This window comes from Cherax quadricarinatus, chromosome 100 (assembly GCF_038502225.1).
Source record: "Cherax quadricarinatus isolate ZL_2023a chromosome 100, ASM3850222v1, whole genome shotgun sequence".
Classification (NCBI taxonomy): Eukaryota; Metazoa; Arthropoda; class Malacostraca; order Decapoda; family Parastacidae; genus Cherax; species Cherax quadricarinatus.
In genome coordinates, this window is record NC_091391.1 from 2,275,307 (window position 1) to 2,299,733 (window position 24,427).

The following is a 24,427-nucleotide window of genomic DNA, read 5'->3' on the forward strand; positions in this document are numbered from 1 at the left end:
TTGGGAATAGTTTGGGAAGCGATGTAGTGGAGGCAGGATCCATACATAGGTTTAAGCAGAGGTATGATAAAGCTCACGGCTCAGGGAGAGTGACCTAGTAGCGATCAGTGAAGAGGCGGGGCCAGGAGCTTGGACTCGACCCCCGCAACCTCAACTAGGTGAGTACAACTAGGTGAGTACACAGTAGCTGTGTATTAAAAATTAGTGAATTACTCGGAATTACCTTATTTAATTTTAATTTTTACTGTAATCTGGAAAAAAATAAATCCGCCACTGGAAATTAGGTGTCTGCGAACCTACAGGCCACCTATTTTTTATTTTTGAGATTATCCCCCCATGGGGGGCAGGTCCCCCCAGACCAAGTCTGCTGGCTGATGACATTATCAATCAAGCTGTTGTTACTAGCAGTATGTAGGTCAACAGGTGTAAGTTGACTAACTCCCAGGTACCTACTTACTGCTAGGTGAACGGGGGAAGCAGGTGTCTTCACGAACCACGTCTTAATGTTTCCATCCGTACCGGAGATCGACCCCGGAACTCAGTGTGTGAGGTGAGTGCGCTGCCAACCCAGCTACATGTGACAGTTTGGTAATGTATCAGATATATATAATGGTACTGGACACCATTATGTACAGAGGTACATAATGGGGCCCAGACCCTGGACCCATTATGTACCTCTGTAATGGGACCCAGACCCTGGACCCATTATGTACCTCTGTAATGGTGCCCAGTCCCTGGACCCATTATGTACCTCTGTAATGGGACCCAGACCCTGGACCCATTATGTACCTCTGTAATGGGACCCAGACCCTGGACCCATTATGTACCTCTGTAATGGGACCCAGACCCTGGACCCATTATGTACCTCTGTAATGGTGCCCAGTCCCTGGACCCATTATGTACCTCTGTAATGGGACCGAGACCCTGGACCCATTATGTACCTCTGTAATGGTGCCCAGTCCCTGGACCCATTATGTACCTCTGTAATGGGACCGAGACCCTGGACCAATTATGTACCTCTGTAATGGGGCTCAGTTCCTGGACCCATTATGTACCTTTGTACCAAGGTTATCCTCGTTTACGCCCCACCTTTGTTATAATCATGGGGAGCGTTAAACCCGTAGGTTATACAGCGCATGTGGAGGGCGGTGATGGAAGGTATTCAGGGTTAATTCAGGAAACTGGAAGATAGATTCAATTCGCTGGAACAAGAGCCCCTAACCAGCGTCAGGGAACCTCCCTTGAGGGGACACAACTCCAGCATCTGCAGAGGAATTCACTTAATAACTGCCTTCACAATGTTGAGAATCCAACACCAGATACTGTGTTCTGTGGTTATTCCAACCTCCTGTGTAAACTGGAAGACTAAGCACCAAAACTGATGAGGAACCAGAAGCCTGAGGTGGAGGCTTACCTATATCTGGAAGACTAAGGAGCACCAACACTGTACCATTATCACAACAACAAACTGATGAGGAACCAGAAGCCTGAGTGGAGGCTTACTTATATCTGGAAGACTAAGAAGCACCAACACTGTACCATTATCACAACAACAAACTGATGAGGAACCAGAAGCCTGAGTGGAGGCTTACTTATATCTGGAAGACTAAGAAGCACCAACACTGTACCATTATCACAACAACAAACTGACGAGGAACCAGAAGCCTGAGTGGAGGCTTACCTATATCTGGAAGACTAAGAAGCACCAACACTGTACCATTATCACAACAACAAACTGATGAGGAACCAGAAGCCTGAGTGGAGGCTTACTTATATCTGGAAGACTAAGAAGCACCAACACTGTACCATTATCACAACAACAAACTGACGAGGAACCAGAAGCCTGAGTGGAGGCTTACCTATATCTGGAAGACTAAGGAGCACCAACACTGTACCATTATCACAACAACAAACTGATGAGGAACCAGAAGCCTGAGGTGGAGGCTTACCTATATCTGGAAGACTAAGGAGCACCAACACTGTACCATTATCACAACAACAAACTGACGAGGAACCAGAAGCCTGAGTGGAGGCTTACCTATGGCTGGAATACTAATGAGCCGTATCTCCTCAGGTGTAGAGACACGTACCCCAGCAACACATCTCTGGTGGTACATTGCACAAAAGATCTGCAACTGCGTCGTAAGTAACACAAGCCTTATCATCCCCGCCCACTAGGGTACCATGACATCATTATTCTCCATATCTCGACACTATGGCGAAGAAATAAACCAGTGTTTTATTTTTGTTATATATTGGTTCTCTCTCTCCGCGACAGGATGACTCAAAAATATGAGAAAAACACATATACCATCTTTCGTTTAATTGTCTTATCGGAAGCCTGCTGATATCACAGTTCAAATGACCTCCAGGACGGTAACATCCTCGCGCATCCTTCAGAGTACAGGTACTGTACTTCCCACCTCCAGTACTGTAACATCCTCACTCATCCTTCAGAGTACAGGTACTGTACTTCCCACCTCCAGTACTGTAACATCCTCACTCATCCTTCAGAGTACAGGTACTGTACTTCCCACCTCCAGGACTGTAACATCCTGACTCATCCTTCAGAGTACAGGTACTGTACTTCCCACCTCCAGAACTGTAACATCCTCACTCATCCTTCAGAGTACAGGTACTGTACTTCCCACCTCCAGTACTGTAACATCCTCACTCATCCTTCAGAGTACAGGTACTGTACTTCCCACCTCCAGTACTGTAACATCCTTGCCCATCCTTCACAGTACACTGTACACCACCAATATCGTACAATGTTACACAATAACCCCGGAAATTTATATATAAAACCGAGAATTATTAAATGTGTCAGCGAAGAAATAAATCCTTATATTCTCAGTATAAGTTGTCAATATATCGACCTGTATTTTAAGTTACAGTTGCCACCACTTTCACCACTTACTGTTCTGTAATTATGCATACCTGGAGACCTGGAGAGGTCTCCAGGTATGCATAATTACATGTACAGTGTTCCTTTGTAACGTGGGCTACAATGTTACAATGTTCACTCATTGTTCTCATTGGATATTTAATGATTGTTTGGTTAGCACACACACAGTGATGTAGTGGAGGCAGGATCCGTACATAGCTTTAAGAAGAGGTATGATAAAGCTCATGGAGGAGGGAGAGTGACCTAATAGGGGCCAGTGAAGAGGCGGGGCCAGGAGCTGTGACTCCACCCCTGCAACCACAACTAGGTGAGTACACACACGGGACCAGGACCTGTGAATCGACCCCTGCAACAACAAACAGGTGAGTACATACACTTAAAACAACCCAGAAGATGTCCTCTCTCCGATATATAATTATTTTTTTAAAAAATTGCGCCTATACAGCCTAAACCCAGATGTTTAGGCTAATTCTTGTGTATGAAACATGCTACAACATTACTTGTATTAGCAGTTAAAAAGGACCATAACATTGTATCAATCGCATCTGCTAGAAAAATGACAGGATGGATAATGAGAACCTTCAAAACTAGGGAGGCCAAGCCCATGATGACACTCTTCAGGTCACTTGTTCTATCTAGGCTGGAATATTGCTGCATACTAACAGCACCTTTCAAGGCAGGTGAAATTGCCGACCTAGAAAATGTACAGAGAACTTTCACGGCGCGCATAACGGAGATAAAACACCTCAATTATTGGGAGCGCTTGAGGTTTCTAAACCTGTATTCCCTGGAACGCAGGAGGGAGAGATACATGATTATATACACCTGGAAAATCCTAGAAGGATTAGTACCGAACTTGCACACGAAAATCACTCACTACGAAAGCAAAAGACTTGGCAGACGATGCACCATCCCCCCAATGAAATGCAGGGGTGTCACTAGCACGTTAAGAGACCATACAATAAGTGTCAGGGGCCCGAGACTGTTCAACTGCCTCCCAGCACACATAAGGGGGATTACCAACAGACCCCTGGCAGTCTTCAAGCTGGCACTGGACAAGCACCTAAAGTCAGTTCCGGATCAGCCGGGCTGTGGCTCGTACGTTGGTTTGCGTGCAGCCAGCAGCAACAGCCTGGTTGATCAGGCTCTGATCCACCAGGAGGCCTGGTCACAGACCGGGCCGCGGGGGCGTTGACCCCCGGAACTCTCTCCAGGTAAACTCCAGGTAAACACACTGTCTTACGCAGTGTATACAAAGGCAGTGTTTACTGCCAGATAATACTTGTCACAGTTGCTCTTTGCTGATGACACTGTGCTTTTGGCAGATTCTGAAGAGAAGTTGCAGAGGTTGGTGGATGAATTTGGTAGGATATGTACAAGAAGGAAATTAAAAGTGAATATAGGAAAGAGTAAGGTGATGAGGATAAAAAGATTAGGTGATGAAAGATTAGATATCAGATTGGAGGGAGAGAGTATGGAGGAGGTGAATGTATTCAGATATTTAGGAGTGGATGTGTCAGCAGCTGAGTGGTGCACTGAGGAGTCTCACCTAATTGTACTCACCTAATTGTGGTTGCAGGGGTCGATACTCAGCTCCTGACCCCGCTGCTTCACTGATCGCTACTAGGTCCTCTCACTCTCTGCTTCCTGAGCTTTGTCATACCTCTTCTTAAAGCTATGTATGGTTCCTGCTTCCACTACTTCACTTGCTAGGCTATTCCACTTCCTGACAACTCTATGACTGAAGAAATACTTCCTAACGTCCCTGTGACTCGTCTGAGTCTTCAGCTTCAAATTGTGACCCCTTGTTTCTGTGTCCCCTCTCTGGAACATCCTGTCTCTGTCCACCTTGTCTATTCCCCGCAGTCTCTTGTATGTCGTTATCATGTCTCCCTTGACCCTTCTGTCCTCCAGTGTCGTCAGTCCTATTTCCCTCAACCTTTCCTCGTATGACATTCCCCTGAGCTCTGGGACTAGCCTTGTTGCAAACCTTTGTACTTTCTCTAACTTCTTGACGTGCTTGACCAGGTGTGGGTTCCAGACTGGTGCTGCATACTCCAGTATGGGCCTAACATACACGGTGTACAGTGTCTTGAACGATTCCTTATTAAGGTATCGGAACGCAATTTTTAGGTTTGCCAGGCGTCCGTATGCTGCAGCAGTTATTTGGTTGATGTGTGCCACCGGTGACGTGCTCGCTGTTATGGTCACCCCAAGGTCCTTCTCCCTGAGTGAGGTCTGTAGTCTTTGTCCACCTAGCCTATACTCTGTCTGCGGTCTTCTTTGCCCCTCCCCAATCTTCATGACTTTGCATTTGGCAGGGTGGAATTCGAGAAGCCAGTTTCTGGACCACATGTCCAGCCTGTCCAGGTCTCTTTGCAGTTCTGCCTCATCCTCATCCGATTTAATTCTTCTCATCAGCTTCACATCAACTGCGAATAGGGACACTTCAGAGTCTATTCCTTCCATTATGTCGTTCACATATATCAAAAATAACACTGGTCCTAGAACTGACCCCTGTGGGACCCCGCTCGTCACAGGCGCCCACTGTGATACCTCTTCACGTACCATCACTCGTTGTTGCCTCCCTGTCAGGTATTCCCTGATCCATTGCAGTGCCCTCCCTGTTATATGCGCCTGATCCTCCAGCTTCTGCACTAATCTCTTGTGAGGAACTGTGTCAAAGGCCTTCCTGCAGTCTAGGAAAATGCAGTTAACCCACCCCTCTCTCTCGTGTCTTACTTCTGTTACCTTGTCATAAAACTCCAGAAGGGGTGGCCCGGTGGCCCGGTGGCCTTGTGGCTAAAGCTCCCGCTTCACGCACGGAGGGCGCGGGTTCGATTCCCGGCGGGTGGAAACATTTCGACACGTTTCCTTACACCTGTTGTCCTGTTCACCTAGCAGCAAATAGGTACCTGGGTGTTAGTCGACTGGTGTGGGTCGCATCCTGGGGGACAAGATTAAGGACCCCAATGGAAATAAGTTAGACAGTCCTCGATGACGCACTGACTTTCTTGGGTTATCCTGGGTGGCTAACCCTCCGGGGTTAAAAATCCGAACGAAATCTTATCTTATCTTAAGGTTTGTGATACAGGATTTGCCTTCCATGAACCCATGCTGGTTATCATTTATAATCTTGTTCCGTTCCAGGTGTTCGACCACTCTCCTCCTGATAATCTTCTCCATGACTTTGCACACAATACATGTCAGAGACACAGGTCTGCAGTTTAGTGCCTCGTTTCTGTTTCCTTTCTTAAATATGAGGACTACATTTGCTGTCTTCCATTTCTCAAGTAGTTGTCCATGGAGGCAAAGAGGGAATGTATGAGAGTATAGTTATACTAACGCTCTTGTATGGGTGTTAAGTATGGGTTGTAGATGTTGCAACAAGGAGAAGGCTTGCAGTGTCTGCAATGGAAGACACTGTCATGCAGATTCGGGTGTCATCTGCAAAGGAAGACACGGTGCTGTGGCTGACATCCTTGTCTATGTCGGATATGAGGATGAGGAACAAGATTGGAGCTAGTACTGTGCCTTGTGGAACAGAGCTTTTCACCGTAGCTGCCTCGGACTTTACTCTGTTGACGACTACTCTCTGTGTTCTGTTAGTGAGGAAATTATAGATCCATCGACCGACTGGAGTGAATGATGGTGAAAGTTTTTCTTTTCCGGGCCACCCTGCCTTGGTGGCCACCCTGCCTTGGTGGGCCACCCTGCCTTGGTGGGCCACCCTGCCTTAGTGGGCCACCCTGCCTTAGTGGGCCACCCTACCTTGGTGGGCCACCCTGCCTTGGTGGGCCACCCTCCTTGTTGCAACAAGGAGAAGGCTGGAGGCAGTGGAGATGCCGTGTCTGTGGGCAATGTGCGGTGTGAATATAATGCAGAGAATTCGTAGTTTGGAAGTTAGGAGGAGGTGCGGGATTACCAAAACTGTTGTCCAGAGGGCTGAGGAAGGGTTGTTGAGGTGGTTCGGACATGTAGAGAGAATGGAGCGAAATAGAATAACTTCGAGAGTGTATAAATCTGTAGTGGAGGGAAGGCGGGGTAGGGGTCGGCCTAGGAAAAGTTGGAGGGAGGGGGTAAAGGAGGTTTTGTGTGCGAGGGGCTTGGACCTCTAGCAAGCATGAGTGAGCATATTTGATAGGAGTGAATGGAGACGAATGGTTTTTAATACTTGACGTGCTGTTGGAGTGTGAGCAAAGTAACATTTATGAAGGGGTTCAGGGAAACCGGCAGGCCGGACTTGAGTCCTGGAGATGGGAAGTACAGTGCCTGCACTCTGAAGGAGGGGTGTTAATGTTGCAGTTTAAAAACTGTAGTGTAAAGCACCCTTCTGGCAAGACAGTGATGGAGTGAATGATGGTGAAAGTTTTTCTTTATCGGGCCACCGTGCCTTGGTGGCCACCCTGCCTTGGTGGGCCACCCTGCCTTGGTGGGCCACCCTGCCTTGGTGGCCACCCTGCCTTGGTGGACCACCCTGCCTTGGTGGCCACCCTGCCTTGGTGGGCCACCCTGCCTTGGTGGGCCACCCTGCCTTGGTGGGCCACCCTGCCTTGGTGGCCACCCTGCCTTGGTGGGCCACCCTGCCTTGGTGGCCACCCTGCCTTGGTGGGCCACCCTGCCTTGGTGGGCCACCCTGCCTTGGTGGGCCACCCTGCCTTGGTGGGCCACCCTGCCTTGGTGGGCCACCCTGCCTTGGTGGCCACCCTGCCTTGGTGGGCCACCCTGCCTTGGTGGGCCACCCTGCCTTGGTGGGCCACCCTGCCTTGGTGGGCCACCCTGCCTTGGTGGGCCACCCTGCCTTGGTGGGCCACCCTGCCTTGGTGGGCCACCCTGCCTTGGTGGCCACCCTGCCTTGGTGGGCCACCCTGCCTTGGTGGCCACCCTGCCTTGGTGGGCCACCCTGCCTTGGTGGGCCACCCTGCCTTGGTGGGCCACCCTGCCTTGGTGGGCCACCCTGCCTTGGTGGCCACCCTGCCTTGGTGGGCCACCCTGCCTTGGTGGGAATCGGCCAGTGTGATAATAATAATAAAACAGTGATATTAGCAAATATTACACACCGCCTCAGTGTACACCGAGGCAGTATTTACTGCTAGATAACAGTCTCAGACAGTGTGCGCAGGCAGTTTCCAGCACTACTGCTTTCACTAACACAGGTGACATTTCTAACTAGTCCTGACCACTTTTTTGCTACCATGATGTTTGAATTAGAAGGTTTTTGAAGTTAACACTGATATTAGAAGGTTTGTTTTACTTAAAACACCTCAATTATTGGGAGCGCTTGAGGTTCCTAAACCTGTATTCCCTGGAACGCAGGCGGGAGAGATACATGATTATATACACCTGGAAAATCCTAGAGGGACTAGTACCGAACTTGCACACGAAAATCACTCACTACGAAAGCAAAAGACTTGGCAGACGATGCACCATCCCCCCAATGAAAAGCAGGGGTGTCACTAGCACGTTAAGAGACCATACAATAAGTGTCAGGGGCCCGAGACTGTTCAACTGCCTCCCAGCATACATAAGGGGGATTACCAACAGACCCCTGGCAGTCTTCAAGCTGGCACTGGACAAGCACCTAAAGTCAGTTCCGGATCAGCCGGGCTGTGGCTCGTACGTTGGTTTGCGTGCAGCCAGCAGCAACAGCCTGGTAGATCAGGCTCTGATCCACCAGGAGGCCTGGTCACAGACCGGGCCGCGGGGGCGTTGACCCCCGGAACTCTCTCCAGGTAAACTCCAGGTAACACTGATACTAGAAGTTACCCTCAGTAATAATCCACGAAACACAAACTAATTAATCTTCTGAGTTACTGTCTACCTGAGGATTATTAATGAGCACTAACACGTGTTAATTACACTAATTAGTTATTCATTAAAAGGTATTGTTAAACCTGTACACGAGACGGACAATACGTATTGACAAATCTAACTTGACTTTCGACTGAGCATGATTATGCTGGCTTAATATCGTTATTATGCTGCCCATATCCATCCTGTGAGAGGTAGCCAAAGAATTACAGAGGCACATAATGGGTCCAGGGACTGTATCTCAACATTACAGAGGTATATAATGGCTCCAGGGACTGTACCTCTACATTACAGAGGTACATAATGGATCCAGGGACTGTACCTCTACATTACAGAGATACATAATGGATCCAGGGACTGGACCTCAACATTACAGAGGTACACAATGGATCCAGGGACTGGACCTCAACATTACAGAGGTACATAATGGATCCAGGGACTGTACCTCAACATTACAGAGGTACACAATGGATCCAGGGACTGTACCTCAACATTACAGAGATACACAATGGATCCAGGGACTGTACCTCAACATTACAGAGATACACAATGGATCCAGGGACTGTACCTCAACATTACAGAGATACACAATGGCTCCAGGGACTGTACCTCAACATTACAGAGGTACACAATGGATCCAGGGACTGTACCTCAACATTACAGAGGTACACAATGGATCCAGGGACTGTACCTCAACATTACAGAGATACACAATGGATCCAGGGACTGTACCCCAAAGTTTTGACAGCTACCTATCTATCCATGACTCTTGATGAGGTGTTGGATCAATTTGCATAACTTAAGAGGCACCTAAGTACCCCAGTCTCCTAATAACCTGATTATTTTTCCATTATAATCTACCTTGTTCATATTTATTATCAAATTTGCTCTGTTTGGTAAGGTGAAGTCCAGGATCTTTACTTAATTCATGGGATAACTTAAGAAATCTTCGAAGACGATTGTTTTTGTAAGATAAGATAAGATTTCGTTCGGATTTTTAACCCCGGAGGGTTAGCCACCCAGGATACTCCAAGAAAGTCAGTGCGTCATCGAGGACTGTCTAACTTATTTCCATTGTGGTCCTTAATCTTGTCCCCCAGGATGCGACCCACACCAGTCCACTAACACCCAGGATGCGACCCACACCAGTCCACTAACACCCAGGATGTGACCCACACCAGTCCACTAACACCCAGGATGCCACCCACACCAGTCCACTAACACCCAGGTACCTATTTGCTGCTAGGTGAACAGGACAATAGGTGCAAGGAAACGTGTCGGAATTTCCACCCGCCGGGAATCGAACCCGGGCCCTCCGTGTGTGAAGCGGGAGCTTTAGCCACCAGACCACCTGAGGTTTGCTAATGACAGTACTGTAGTGTTTAAGTATCTTTGAGGCTCTATCAGTCAATAAATGATTATAATCACGATTTTTAAAGGAGGGTGGAGGGGTAAGCCGGTGGAAGGCCTCGGTCAGATGACCAAAAGCTCCAGCTTTGGGTCGTATAACTAAGACCAACGTCAGGAAACACTTGTCCTGTTTCTTGACAAGCCTTACCTAACCTAATTTACCAAAAGCTCCAGCTCTGGGCCATTATATAACTAAGACCAGCGTCAGGAAACACTAGTCCTGTGTCCTCACAAACTGACCTAACATTTAAACATAATATATTTACTCGTATGTCTAAATTTTAACATTATTTAACGGGGTACTAAATTTTAACATTATTTAAGGGGGTACTAAATTCTTTAATGATCCTTGTGTTCTGATACTCTTAAAACCCAATTAACAAAGCAAGATTATTACGTATTGGTGAGGTCAGAGCGAGTGCAAATTTTCCTAATTCAGTACCTATTTTAGTACCTATTTTAGTACCTATTTTGTACCTATTTTGTACCTATTTTGTACCCCATACGCGTCCAATGGGACAATTTTTCCTAGAACCTCCCCGGACCCTCACCAGCGGTTTCCAAACATCCAGTTTAGCATTTTTATAAGTGTGGGCGGTAGTCAAGAGACACCAGATAAGTGAGTTTGATCCAGGTAATCTTGTTATACCACTATAGTGACTTAGGTATTACTTAAACACTTATAATAAGCTATAATAAGCAAATATTACTGAATTTAAGTAGAATATACGAATCTCCAGATGGTAACACTATCTCATGTGAATGTACTGGTGTTGCCTATGTTTAATATAGTGTACTATATTATATAGCTTCTTCCCGATATAATAAATTATATAACAGCACCACTACTATAATATAAAGACAGCTAACCCGTATTTACCTACCAAAATGAGTTGTGGAGGTCAGGATAAGCTTGTCACTGTGCAAATTCTCCACTACACAGACTCACTCTGAGGTAACAGACACACATCTTTTATATTTACTCTCCTTTTTGCTCTTATGATGTCATTATGTACTGTATAATAACGTAATCAAGCTGTTTAATAACGTAATCAAGCTGTTTTAAGCTTTCTAAATTGTTTTTAGATTTAAGTATACTGGGATGTATAATTTGGAACACTGGAACGACCCCTTTGGGAATTCTGACATTCCGGTGGGGATGTACACTACGTCTGATAATTATACTGTGTACTCACCTGTATGTGGTTGCAGGGGTCGATTATAGCTCTTGGTCCCGCCTCTTCACTGGTTGCTACTAGGTCCACTCTCTCCCTGCTTCATAAGCTTTATCATACCTCTTTTTAAGGCTATGTATGGATCCTGCCTCCACTACATCACTTGCCAGATTATTCCATTTCGTGACAACTCTGTGACTGAAGAAATACTTCCTAACATCCATGTGATTCATCTGTGTCTTCAACTTCCAGTTGTGCCCTTTTTCCTCCTGTTTCTCAAAACTTCTGTCCCTATTCGCCTTGTCAGTGCTGATTGTTATAGGAATGCAGTAAGAAGCCTGAGTAGATCTATAACCCACTATGATAACATGAACGTAGATAAGTATGTTTATGGAGCAACTTGCAATGTGAACAGACTGACTGATGTTGTAGTGGCCAGGCTTAGGCTTGGTTACAAGTACTGACTGATGTTGTAGTGGCCTGGCTTAGGCTTGGTTACAAGTACTGACTGATGTTGTAGTGGCCAGGCTTAGGCTTGGTTACAAGTACTGACTGATGTTGTAGTGGCCAGGCTTAGGCTTGGTTACAAGTACTGACTGATGTTGTAGTGGCCTGGCTTAGGCTTGGTTACAAGTACTGACTGATGTTGTAGTGGCCAGGCTTAGGCTTGGTTACAAATACTGACTGATGTTGTAGTGGCCAGGCTTAGGCTTGGTTACAAGTACTGACTGATGTTGTAGTGGCCAGGCTTAGGCTTGGTTACAAGTACTGACTGATGTTGTAGTGGCCAGGCTTAGTCTTAGTTACAAGTACTGACTGATGTTGTAGTGGCCAGGCTTAGGCTTGGTTACAAGTACTGACTGATGTTGTAGTGGCCAGGCTTAGTCTTAGTTACAAGTACTGACTGATGTTGTAGTGGCCAGGCTTAGGCTTGGTTACAAGTACTTCTGGCAGTTTGGGAGACACACAGATGATGATCAAACTAAATGTAAATTATGTGATCAGGCATATGGTCACTCTCTTGAACACTATGTGCTTAATTGTCCACTTATTGAGGAATACAGAGACAGACAGTATAATAACCTATGTGACATGTCAAGATATCTTATTAATGAAAATAAGATACCAGATATACTAAGCAAATTTCCTAAATTTGCTTGTAACAGATAAGTGAACTATAGATATGTAGATATAAATCCATATGTATTCCTGTTAACCCTTTGGGGCCTAGTTCCTAGGCCTTTTGTGTATCCATATGCTCTCGCGGTACTGTCCACAGGATGGATATGGGGTGCACTTCGGTGGCAAAATCTAAAAAAATCTAATCAGTGTCAGGGGCCCAAGACTGTTCAGCTGCCTCTCAGCATACATAATGGGGATTACCAATAGATCCCTGGCTGTCTTCAAGACCCCTGGTTGTCTTCAAGACCCCTGGCTGTCTTCAGGATCTCTGTCTTCAAGACCCCTGGCTGTTTTCAAGACCCCTGGTTGTCTTCAAGACCCCTGGCTGTCTTCGAGACCCCTGGATGTTTTCAAGACCCCTAGTTGTCTTCAAGGCCCCTGGCTGTTTTCAAGACCCCTGGTTGTCTTCAAGACCCCTGGCTGTCTTCGAGTCCCCTGGTTGTCTTCAAGACTCCTGGCTGTCTTCAAGACTCCTGGCTGTCTTCAAGACCCCTGGGTGTCTTCAAGACTCCTGGCTGTCTTCAAGACCCCTGGCTGTTTTCAAGACCCCTGGTTGTCTTCAAGACCCCTGGTTGTCTTCAAGACCCCTGGCTGTCTTCGAGACCCCTGGCTGTCTTCAAGACGCCTGGCTGTTTTCAAGACCCCTGGTTGTTTACCTGGAGTTTACCTGGAGAGAGTTTCGGGGGTCAACGCCCTCGCGGCCCGGTCTGTGACCAGGCCTCCTGGTGGATCAGCGCCTGATCAACCAGGCTGTTGCTGCTGGCTGCACGCAAACCAACGTACGAGCCACAGCCCGGCTGATCCGGAACTGACTTTAGGTGCTTGTCCAGTGCCAGCTTGAAGACTGCCAGGGGTCTGTTGGTAATCCCCCTTATGTGTGCTGGGAGGCAGTTGAACAGTCTCGGGCCCCTGACACTTATTGTATGGTCTCTTAACGTGCTAGTGACACCCCTGCTTTTCATTGGGGGGATGGTGCATCGTCTGCCAAGTCTTTTGCTTTCGTAGTGAGTGATTTTCGTGTGCAAGTTCGGTACTAGTCCCTCTAGGATTTTCCAGGTGTATATAATCATGTATCTCTCCCGCCTGCGTTCCAGGGAATACAGGTTTAGAAACCTCAAGCGCTCCCAGTAATTGAGGTGTTTTATCTCCGTTATGCGCGCCGTGAAAGTTCTCTGTACATTTTCTAGGTCGGCAATTTCACCTGCCTTGAAAGGTGCTGTTAGAGTGCAGCAATATTCCAGCCTAGATAGAACAAGTGACCTGAAGAGTGTCATCATGGGCTTGGCCTCCCTAGTTTTAAAGGTTCTCATTATCCATCCTGTCATTTTTCTAGCAGATGCGATTGATACAATGTTATGGTCCTTGAAGGTGAGATCCTCCGACATAATCACTCCCAGGTCTTTGACGTTGGTGTTTCGCTCTATTTCGTGGCCAGAATTTGTTTTGTACTCTGATGAAGATTTAATTTCCTCATGTTTACCATATCTGAGTAATTGAAATTTCTCATCGTTGAACTTCATATTGTTTTCTGCAGCCCACTGAAAGATTTGGTTGATGTCCGCCTGGAGCCTTGCAGTGTCTGCAATGGAAGACACTGTCATGCAGATTCGGGTGTCATCTGCAAAGGAAGACACGGTGCTGTGGCTGACATCCTTGTCTATGTCGGATATGAGGATGAGGAACAAGATGGGAGCTAGTACTGTGCCTTGTGGAACAGAGCTTTTCACCGTAGCTGTCTCGGACTTTACTCTGTTGACGACTACTCTCTGTGTTCTGTTAGTGAGGAAATTATAGATCCATCGACCGACTTTTCCTGTTATTCCTTTAGCGCGCATTTTGTGCGCTATTACGCCATGGTCACACTTGTCGAAGGCTTTTGCAAAGTCTGTATATATTACATCTGCATTCTTTTTGTCTTCTAGTGCATTTAGGACCTTGTCGTAGTGATCCAGTAGTTGAGACAGACAGGAGCGACCTGTTCTAAACCCATGTTGCCCTGAGTTGTGTAACTGATGGGTTTCTAGATGGGTGGTGATCTTGCTTCTTAGGACCCTTTCAAAGATTTTTATGATATGGGATGTTAGTGCTATTGGTCTGTAGTTCTTTGCTGTTGCTTTACTGCCCCCTTTGTGGAGTGGGGCTATGTCTGTTGTTTTTAGTAACTGAGGGACGACCCCCGTGTCCATGCTCCCTCTCCATAGGATGGAAAAGGCTCGTGATAGGGGCTTCTTGCAGTTCTTGTCTTCGAGACCCCTGGTTGTCTTCAAGACCCCTGACTGTTTTTAAAACCCCTGGCTGTCTTCGAAACCCCTGGTTGTCTTCAAGACCCCTGGTTGTCTTCAAGACTCCTGGCTGACTTCAAGACCCCTGGCTGTCTTCGAGACCCCTGGCTGCCTTCGAGACCCCTGGCTGTCTTCGAGACCCCTGGTTGTCTTCGAGACCCCTGGTTATCTTCGAGACCCCTGGTTGTCTTCAAGACCCCTGGTTGTCTTCAAGACTCCTGGCTGACTTCAAGACCCCTGGCTGTCTTCGAGACCCCTGGCTGCCTTCGAGACCCCTGGCTGTCTTCGAGACCCCTGGTTGTCTTCGAGACCCCTGGTTGTCTTCGAGACTCCTGGTTGTCTTCAAGACCCCTGGCTGTGAACATTAAAATGGTATAAAATACCGACAGGTTGTTAGGTAAGACACATATGCAACAGTTAGGTATCTTTATTGTGAAACGTTTCGCCTACACAGTAGGCTTCTTCAGTCAAGTACAGAAAAGTTGATAGAAGCAGAAGATACTTGAAGACGATGTAATCAGTCCATCACCCTTAAAGTTTTGAGGTGGTCAGTCCCTCAGTCTGGAGAAGAGCATTGTTCCATAGTATGAAACAATATTGTTTCATACTATGGAGCAATGCTTTTCTCCAGACTGAGGGACTGACCACCTCAAAACTTTAAGGGTGATGGACTGATTACATCGTCTTCAAGTATCTTCTGCTTCTATCAACTTTTCTGTACTTGACTGAAGAAGCCTACTGTGTAGGCGAAACGTTTCACAATAAAGATACCTAACTGTTGCATATGTGTCTTACCTAACACCCCTGGCTGTCTTCGAGACCCCTGGTTGTCTTCAAGACTCCTGGCTGTCTTCAAGACTCCTGGCTGTCTTCAAGACCCCTGGTTGTCTTCAAGACTCCTGGCTGTCTTCAAGACCCCTGGCTGTTTTCAAAACCCCTGGTTGTCTTCAAGACCCCTGGTTGTCTTCAAGACCCCTGGTTGTCTTCGAGACCCCTGGTTGTCTTCAAGACCCCTGACTGTTTTTAAAACCCCTGGCTGTCTTCGAGACCCCTGGTTGTCTTCAAGACCCCTGGTTGTCTTCAAGACTCCTGGCTGACTTCAAGACCCCTGGCTGTCTTCGAGACCCCTGGCTGCCTTCGAGACCCCTGGCTGTCTTCGAGACCCCTGGTTGTCTTCGAGACCCCTGGTTGTCTTCGAGACCCCTGGTTGTCTTCAAGACCCCTGGCTGTCTTCAAGACCCCTGGCTGTCTTCGAGACCCCTGGCTGTCTTCGAGACCCCTGGCTGTCTTCGAGACCTCTAGTTGTCTTCAAGACCCCTGGCAGTCTTCGAGACCCCTGGTTGTCTTCAAGACCCCTGGTTGTCTTCAAGACCCCTGGTTGTCTTCAAGACCCCTGGTTGTCTTCAAGACCCCTGGTTGTCTTCAAGACTCCTGGTTGTCTTGAAGACCCCTGGTTGTCTTCGAGACCCCTGGTTGTCTTCAAGACCCCTGGTTGTCTTCAAGACCCCTGGCTGTCTTCAAGACCCCTGGTTGTCTTCAAGACCCCTGGTTGTCTTCAAGACCCCTGGTTGTCTTCAAGACCCCTGGCTGTGTTCAAGACCCCTGGTTGTCTTCAAGACCCCTGGTTGTCTTCAAGGAGCTGGACAGGCACCTAAAGTCAGTACGTGACCAGCCGGGTTGTAGTTCCTATGTCGGGTTGAATGCAGCCAGCAGTAACAGCCTGGTTGATCAGGCCCTGAGCCGTTATGACGCCTGGTCACAGACCTGGCCGAGGGGGCGTTGACCCCAGAAACCCTCTCCAGGTATACTCCAGGTATCTCTAGTCAAGCACCTTAATTACCGGGAACCTTTGAAATTCCTTAACCTGTTCTTCCCGGAACACAGGTGGGAAAGGTGCATTATAATCCGTGGTATAAACCTTGGTAATAAATACCGACAAGTTGGTTTAGAAAGACACGTAAGCAAACACTATGACATATTTATTAGAAAACGTTTCGGTCCTGGGACCTTGATCACTTCTAACATACAGAGGTAGAAAGGCATTATATATAGGCGGAGAGTGAGGTGTGACGCACGTGACCTGAGGAATGTCATAAGAACATAAGAATGGAGGAACACTGTAGAAGGCCTACTGGCCCATGCGAGGCAGGTCCTTATCAAAACAACCTCTGCCTATGATGAGGACTGTAGAAGTTAGAGGTGTGGGGCTGCGTTTCGTAGTGAGGTCTTTGATAGAGGACTCCAATAGCAATAGTGAGGATAAATTACCAAAAACAACTGGTGGGAGCTCCATTGTTGGTGCTAGGGAGGATAGGAATAAGACAGGGAAACATGCACCAACAGGGAATACAGTCACAGAAACCCAAGGCAAACGGAAACCAAGCCTGTGCACATACTATGCACTTGGTATCTGCTGGCATGGGAAATCTGGAAAAACAGATGGGACATGCAACTATGACCACCCTAGAAAATGTCATGTCCATATGACAACAGGAAAATGCAAACTCCCTTCCTGTAAGCTTTTTCACCCTGAAATGTGTACCTCTTCAGTACAGGAAAGACTGTGCTATAACTTAAATTGCCAGGCATACCATCTAAAGGGGACAAAAAGATACAAAACATCCAGGCCATGGGAAAACCTGGGTAGCCACAGCCACTCAAGAGGGAGAGGTTTTTTAGTGCCAGGAAGGAAAAAAAACTGGCAGGAAATGGCAGAAATCGTACACCAAATCCAATCATTCCTGGAGTGGAACCACAGTCGATGGCCTCCACTCCAAACCAACAGATACAGATACTAATGCCGGAAAAAAATCCCCCCCCAGTACCAACAATACCACCAGTCCGATAACATTCTTCTTTGCAAATATACAGGGTCTAAAGCCAGCAACAAACAACAAAATACCTTTCATCCGTGGACTGCTTGCAGAGGCAAAGGCAATGTTCGCGGCTTTCACTGAGACCCACATAAAGGATCACTTGGACAATGAAATATGGATCCCAGGTTACAACCTATACAGATGTGACAGAGTGAACAGGCAAAAGGGGGGGGGGGTTGGCCTGTACATTGCAGAGTCACTTGTTTGCACAGAACTGCTTAATGCCTCAAATGACGTAGTGGAAGTTTTAGCAGTAAAGGTCGAGAACCAAAACCTAGTCATTGTGGTAGTCTACAAGCCTCCGGATGCAACTTCCCAGCAATTCCAGGAACAGCTGTTAAAAATTGACCACTGTCTGGAAAATCTTCCAGCTCCTGCACCCAACATCTTGCTCCTGGGGGATTTCAACTTAAGGCACCTAAAATGGAGGAATATAGCAAATAATATTGTTGCAGTAATAACACCAGGAGGCAGCTCTGATGAAAACTCACACTCACACGAGCTTTTAAATCTCTGCACAAAATTCAATTTAAACCAGCAAATAATAGAGCCTACTAGACTGGAGAATACACTAGACCTCATATTCACTAACAATGATGATCTGATAAGAAATGTCACCATATCAAAAACAATATACTCAGATCACAACATAATTGAGGTTCATACATGTATGCGTGGAGCCCCAGACCGACAAAATGAGACTAGTCACGAGGGAGCATTCACCAAATTCAACTTCAATAACAAAAACATAAAGTGGGACCAAGTAAACCAAGTCCTAACCGATATAAGCTGGGAAGATATACTAAGCAACACAGACCCAAACTTATGCCTAGAACAGATTAACTCGGTGGCACTCGATGTATGCACAAGGCTTATTCCTCTAAGAAAAAGGAGTAGATGTAAAATAGAAAGAGACAGGCGCTCCCTTTACAGGCGACGGAAAAGAATAACAGAGCGGCTAAAAGAGGTCAATATATCTGAAATGCGCAGGGAGACACTGGTCAGAGAAATAGCAAGCATCGAACTTAAGCTAAAAGAATCCTTTAGGAGTCAGGAATCGCGGGAAGAACTAAAAGCCATAAATGAAATCGAAAGAAACCCAAAGTATTTCTTCTCCTATGCCAAATCAAAATCGAGAACAACGTCCAGTATTGGGCCCCTACTTAAACAAGATGGGTCCTACACAGATGACAGCAAGGAAATGAGTGAGCTACTCAAGTCCCAATATGACTCAGTTTTTAGCAAGCCGCTAACCAGACTGAGAGTCGAAGATCAAAATGAATTTTTTATGAGAGAGCCACAAAATTTGATTAACACAAGCCTATCCGATGTTATCCTGACGCCAAATGACTTCGAACAGGCGATAAATGACATGCCCATGCACTCTGCCCCAGGGCCAGACTCATGGAACTCTGTGTTCATCAAGAACTGCAAGAAGCCCCTATCACGAGCCTTTTCCATCCTATGGAGAGGGAGCATGGACACGGGGGTCGTCCCTCAGTTACTAAAAACAACAGACATAGCCCCACTCCACAAAGGGGGCAGTAAAGCAACAGCAAAGGACTACAGACCAATAGCACTAACATCCCATATCATAAAAATCTTTGAAAGGGTCCTAAGAAGCAAGATCACCACGCATCTAGAAACCCATCAGTTACACAACCCAGGGCAACATGGGTTTAGAACAGGTCGCTCCTGTCTGTCTCAACTATTGGACCACTACAACAAGGTCCTAAATGCACTAGAAGACAAAAAGAATGCAGATGTAATATATACAGACTTTGCAAAAGCCTTCGACAAGTGTGACCATGGCGTAATAGCGCACAAAATGGGTGCTAAAGGAATAACAGGAAAAGTCGGTCGATGGATCTATAATTTCCTCACTAACAGAACACAGAGAGTAGTCGTCAACAGAGTAAAGTCCGAGGCAGCTACGGTGAAAAGCTCTGTTCCACAAGGCACAGTACTCGCTCCCATCTTGTTCCTCATCCTTATATCCGACATAGACAAGGATGTCAGCCACAGCACCGTGTCTTCCTTTGCAGATGACACCCGAATCTGCATGACAGTGTCTTCCATTGCAGACACTGCAAAGCTCCAGGCAGACATCAACCAAATCTTTCAGTGGGCTGCAGAAAACAATATGAAGTTCAACGATGAGAAATTTCAATTACTCAGATATGGTAAACATGAGGAAATTAAATCGTCATCAGAGTACAAAACAAATTCTGGCCACAAAATAGAGCGAAACACCAACGTCAAAGACCTGGGAGTGATCATGTCGGAGGATCTCACCTTCAAGGACCATAACATTGTATCAATCGCATCTGCTAGAAAAATGACAGGATGGATAATGAGAACCTTCAAAACTAGGGAGGCCAAGCCCATGATGACACTCTTCAGGTCACTTGTTCTATCTAGGCTGGAATATTGCTGCACACTTACAGCACCTTTCAAGGCAGGTGAAATTGCCGACCTAGAAAATGTACAGAGAACTTTCACGGCGCGCATAACGGAGATAAAACACCTCAATTATTGGGAGCGCTTGAGGTTCCTAAACCTGTATTCCCTGGAACGCAGGAGGGAGAGATACATGATTATATACACCTGAAAAATCCTAGAAGGACTAGTACCGAACTTGCACACGAAAATCACTCATTACGAAAGCAAAAGACTTGGCAGACGATGCACCATCCCCCCAATGAAAAGCAGGGGTGTCACTAGCACGTTAAGAGACCACACAATAAGTGTCAGGGGCCCGAGACTGTTCAACTGCCTCCCAGCACACATAAGGGGGATTACCAACAGACCCCTGGCAGTCTTCAAGCTGGCACTGGACAAGCACCTAAAGTCAGTTCCGGATCAGCCGGGCTGTAGCTCGTATGTTGGTTTGCGTGCAGCCAGCAGCAACAGCCTGGTTGATCAGGCTCTGATCCACCAGGAGGCCTGGTCTCAGACCGGGCCGCGGGGGCGTTGACCCCCGGAACTCTCTCCAGGTAAACTCCAGGTAAACTCCAGATGTGTTTATGGTGGAAACGTTGATGTTACTCATAGCAAGTGCCCGGCGAGTATTCGTGGCAACATCACCACATGGGAGTACTATGAACTGCTTAGGGGGCTGTTCCATGGGCGGTTTGTTGATAATAGCTTGTGCCTTAAGTCTGCAATCTCGGATGAAGAAAGATGGGAACTGAAGACATGTAAAGGCTTGTGTTATGTAAGTGCATTCTTCTTCTAGAAAACAAGGGCTGGAGATGCGAAGAGCTCTCAAGAAGAAGCCCCCCTCAAGGAAGTTCCTTGATGTTGGTGAGGAGCTCTTGATTTAGGGAATTGGATCTGTGCTCCAGTTCCCCGAATTAAGCCTGAATGCCTTCCACATCCCCCCCCCAGGCGCTGTATAATCCTCCGGGTTTAGCGCTTCCCCTTGATTAACACACACACATAACATCAAGAAGAAGCCAATGAGGACTCCTCTCTTAGTGCGGGTGTCTTGGTGTGAATAAAAGTGTACAAGATCGTCCTTGTTGGTAGGTTTTCTATACACTTTGAAGAGAAGTTTGTCACTGTCGGGAGATCTGCACAGTAGAACGTCGAGGAAAGGAAGTTTGCCATCATTTTCGAGTTCAAGTGTAAACTTTATTGATGGTTCAACTGCATTGATCTTGTTGAGAAGGGCCTGGATATTGAGACGTCTCGGATAGAAAACCAATATATCATCAACGTATCTTAGCCAGGTAACGGTGTTGGGAATGAGGGTGTTGAATTTCTCTGTCTCCAGGTTTTCCATGAAGAGGTTGGCAAGCACAGCACTGAGCTGGCTGCCCATTGCCATCCCAAAGCATTGTTTGTAACAGTTGTCCTGATACTTGAAGAAGTTGAAATTAACACAAAGTTCCACTAGATTGATGAAGTCTAGAAGAGGTAAAGGGAGGTCGTGGTTTTCAGTGAGCCTCTGTCTCAGAATGTTGATTGCAGCGTCAGTAGGAACGTTGGTGAAGAGGGCTGTGACATCGAAGGAAGCCATGCTTTTGTTTTTGACATTCAGGTTGGAAATTCGGGAGAGAAGGTCACCTGAGTGACTAGACTTCATCAATCTAGTGGAACTTTGTGTTAATTTCAACTTCTTCAAGTATCAGGACAACTGTTACAAACAATGCTTTGGGATGGCAATGGGCAGCCCGCTCAGTGCTGTGCTTGCCAACCTCTTCATGGAAAACCTGGAGACAGAGAAATTCAGCACCCTCATTCCCAACACCGTTACCTGGCTAAGATACGTTGATGATGTATTGGTTTTCTATCCAAGACGTCTCAATATCCAGGCCCTTCTCAACAAGATCAATGCAGTTGAACCATCAATAAAGTTTACACTTGAACTCGAAAATGATGGCAAACTTCCTTTCCTCGACGTTCTACTGTGCAGATCTCCCGACAGTGACAAACTTCTCTTCAAAGTGTATAGAAAACCTACCAACAAGGACGATCTTATACACTTTTATTCACACCAAGACACCCGCACTAAGAGAGGAGTCCTCATTGGCTTCTTCTTGAGAGCTCTTCGCATCTCCAGCCCTTGTTTTCTAGAAGAAGAATGCACTTACATAACACAAGCCTTTACATGTCTTCAGTTCCCATCTTTCTTCATCCGAGATTGCAGACTTAAGGCACAAGCTATTCTCAACAAACCGCCCATGGAACAGCCCCCTAAGCAGTTCATAGTACTCCCATGTGGTGATGTTGCCACGAATACTCGCCGGGCACTTGCTATGAGTAACATCAACGTTTCCACCATAAACACATCATCTATCAAAGACCTCACTACGAAACGCAGCCCCACACCTCTAACTTTTACAGCAGGCGTCTACACTATCCCCTGTGGGTTCTGTCCCAAGAAATATGTAGGCGAGACAGGCAGAGATCTTGCAGTCCGCCTGAATGAGCATCGAAATGCCTCTAACAGAGACGATGTAAGGTACGCCTGTGTCCTCCACAGAGACTCCACGGGACATTTGATGAACTGGAATGAGGCACAACTCGTTCTCACCGAACCAGACCTCAGACGCCGACGGTGCCTAGAAGCCTCACTAATCGCCGTCACCGACACTATAGAACGCAACACTGGAAACTACAAAATTTCAAAAACATTGGCATACATGATACTTAAGCACCACCAACCCAACAACACAGGAGTCACATGATTTCATCGTCTACCCGTCCTCATCATAAGCAGAGGTTGTTTTGATAAGGACCTGCCTCGCATGGGCCAGTAGGCCTTCTACAGTGTTCCTCCATTCTTATGTTCTTATGACATTCCTCAGGTCACGTGCGTCACACCTCACTCTCCGCCTATATATAATGCCTTTCTACCTCTGTATGTTAGAAGTGATCAAGGTCCCAGGACCGAAACGTTTTCTAATAAATATGTCATAGTGTTTGCTTACGTGTCTTTCTAAACCATTATAATCCATACCTGGAGAGGGTATGGAGGGGTCAACGCCCCCGTACCTGGGAAATCCTAGTGGGACTAGTCCCAAATCTACACACGAAAATCACTCCCCAAACCTAAGAAAACAAGACTTGGCAGACGGTGCAACATTCCCCCAGTGATAAGCAGTGGTGCCACGAGTATACTGAGAGACACAGTAAGTGTCAGGGGCCCAAGACTGTTCAACTGCCTCCCTTGTGAAACGTGGTTATAATCATAACCATAATTTTTAAAGGGGTGGACCGGTGGAAGGCCTCGATCAGATGACCAAAAGCTGTGGGTCATCATATAACTAAGATCAGCGTCAGGAAACACTTGTCCTGTTTCCTGACAAACCCTACCTAACCACGTAACATAATTAACCTAATAAGATAAATTATTATTAGACACCAGCCTTGTAAATTGCTCAACTTACCCAGTTTGACTGATGTGTTGACTTGATCTCTGGGTCTGGCCAAGGGTTTGAGAGGGTCGACCACCATGGTACCATCCTGGTGTACTTCCAGTTCTTGTGTGGACGATGGTGGCTCATGTGGTGGAGAATGGGGCGCCCGATGGACGGAGAATGAGACGAGCCTACGGTAAGGCTCAGGAGACGAGGCTTGGGGAGACATGGAAGGCTCGATAGTTGAATTCTCCGGTGTTCCAGGTAGAAAAACCTGCTGTTGCTGTAACCTAGTAAATAAATACGTTAATTTAGATACAGGTACACACGGTTACACAAATTATCATACATAGCATGTGTAGATCATCCAGGATAACCCAAGAAAGTCAAAGTGACTTATTTCCACTGGGGCCCTTGTAATATCTTATTTAAATCTTAAAACTTAAAAGAGGTAAGTGACTGAACATGTGAAATGAGATATACTAAGAATAAGGTAAGCTAAGTTATTTACATTCCATCTCTGTCCTCCATTACAGTCTCCTTAGAAGGGGTAACTTTGCTGGAGGACGCGTGGACCATCCCGTAGAAGAGGTCCTCCACATATTTGTCTATTTCTGGAGATTCTCTCCCATCTTCATCGTCTTGACGCCTCATATTCACTTCGTCAAAGGTTCCAGCCTCCAGAAGTACTTAACTGTTTAAAATCAATTGAAATATAACTTCATTTTACATTCATAAGAGTAAAGGTGCATGGCAGGAGGCCTGCTGGCCCATGCTAGGGAGGTCTAACTTAGTAATAGGTGTCCCACTGGTGGCACACTCAACATTAGAACGTGTTTCCTTAAGACACCTGGTATCCCTGTTCACATAGCAGTAAATAGGTACCCGGGTGTTAGTCACCTCACACCTGCTGTCA

The 24,427-nt window shown here is 46.6% G+C and overlaps 1 protein-coding gene across 5 annotated transcripts in view; it reads right to left on the reverse strand.

The window, feature by feature from the left end:
• LOC128704677 (transient receptor potential cation channel subfamily A member 1 homolog) overlaps positions 1-24,180 on the reverse strand; it is a 160,472-nt gene extending 136,292 nt beyond the window's left edge. For 3 of the 5 annotated variants that reach the window (XM_070079577.1, XM_070079576.1, XM_070079584.1), the window contains exons 1-2: positions 24,023-24,180; positions 23,542-23,801 (exon numbers count right to left, since the gene is read on the reverse strand). In XM_070079577.1, the coding sequence (XP_069935678.1) occupies positions 23,542-23,801; positions 24,023-24,165 (403 nt within the window). In that variant the 5' untranslated portion in view covers positions 24,166-24,180. Of the gene's footprint in view, positions 1-2,038; positions 2,161-11,013; positions 11,098-23,541; positions 23,802-24,022 lie in introns of those variants that run through there. The other 2 variants (XM_070079582.1, XM_070079579.1) reach the window with 2 other exon arrangements.
• Positions 24,181-24,427: the final 247 nt, after the last annotated feature.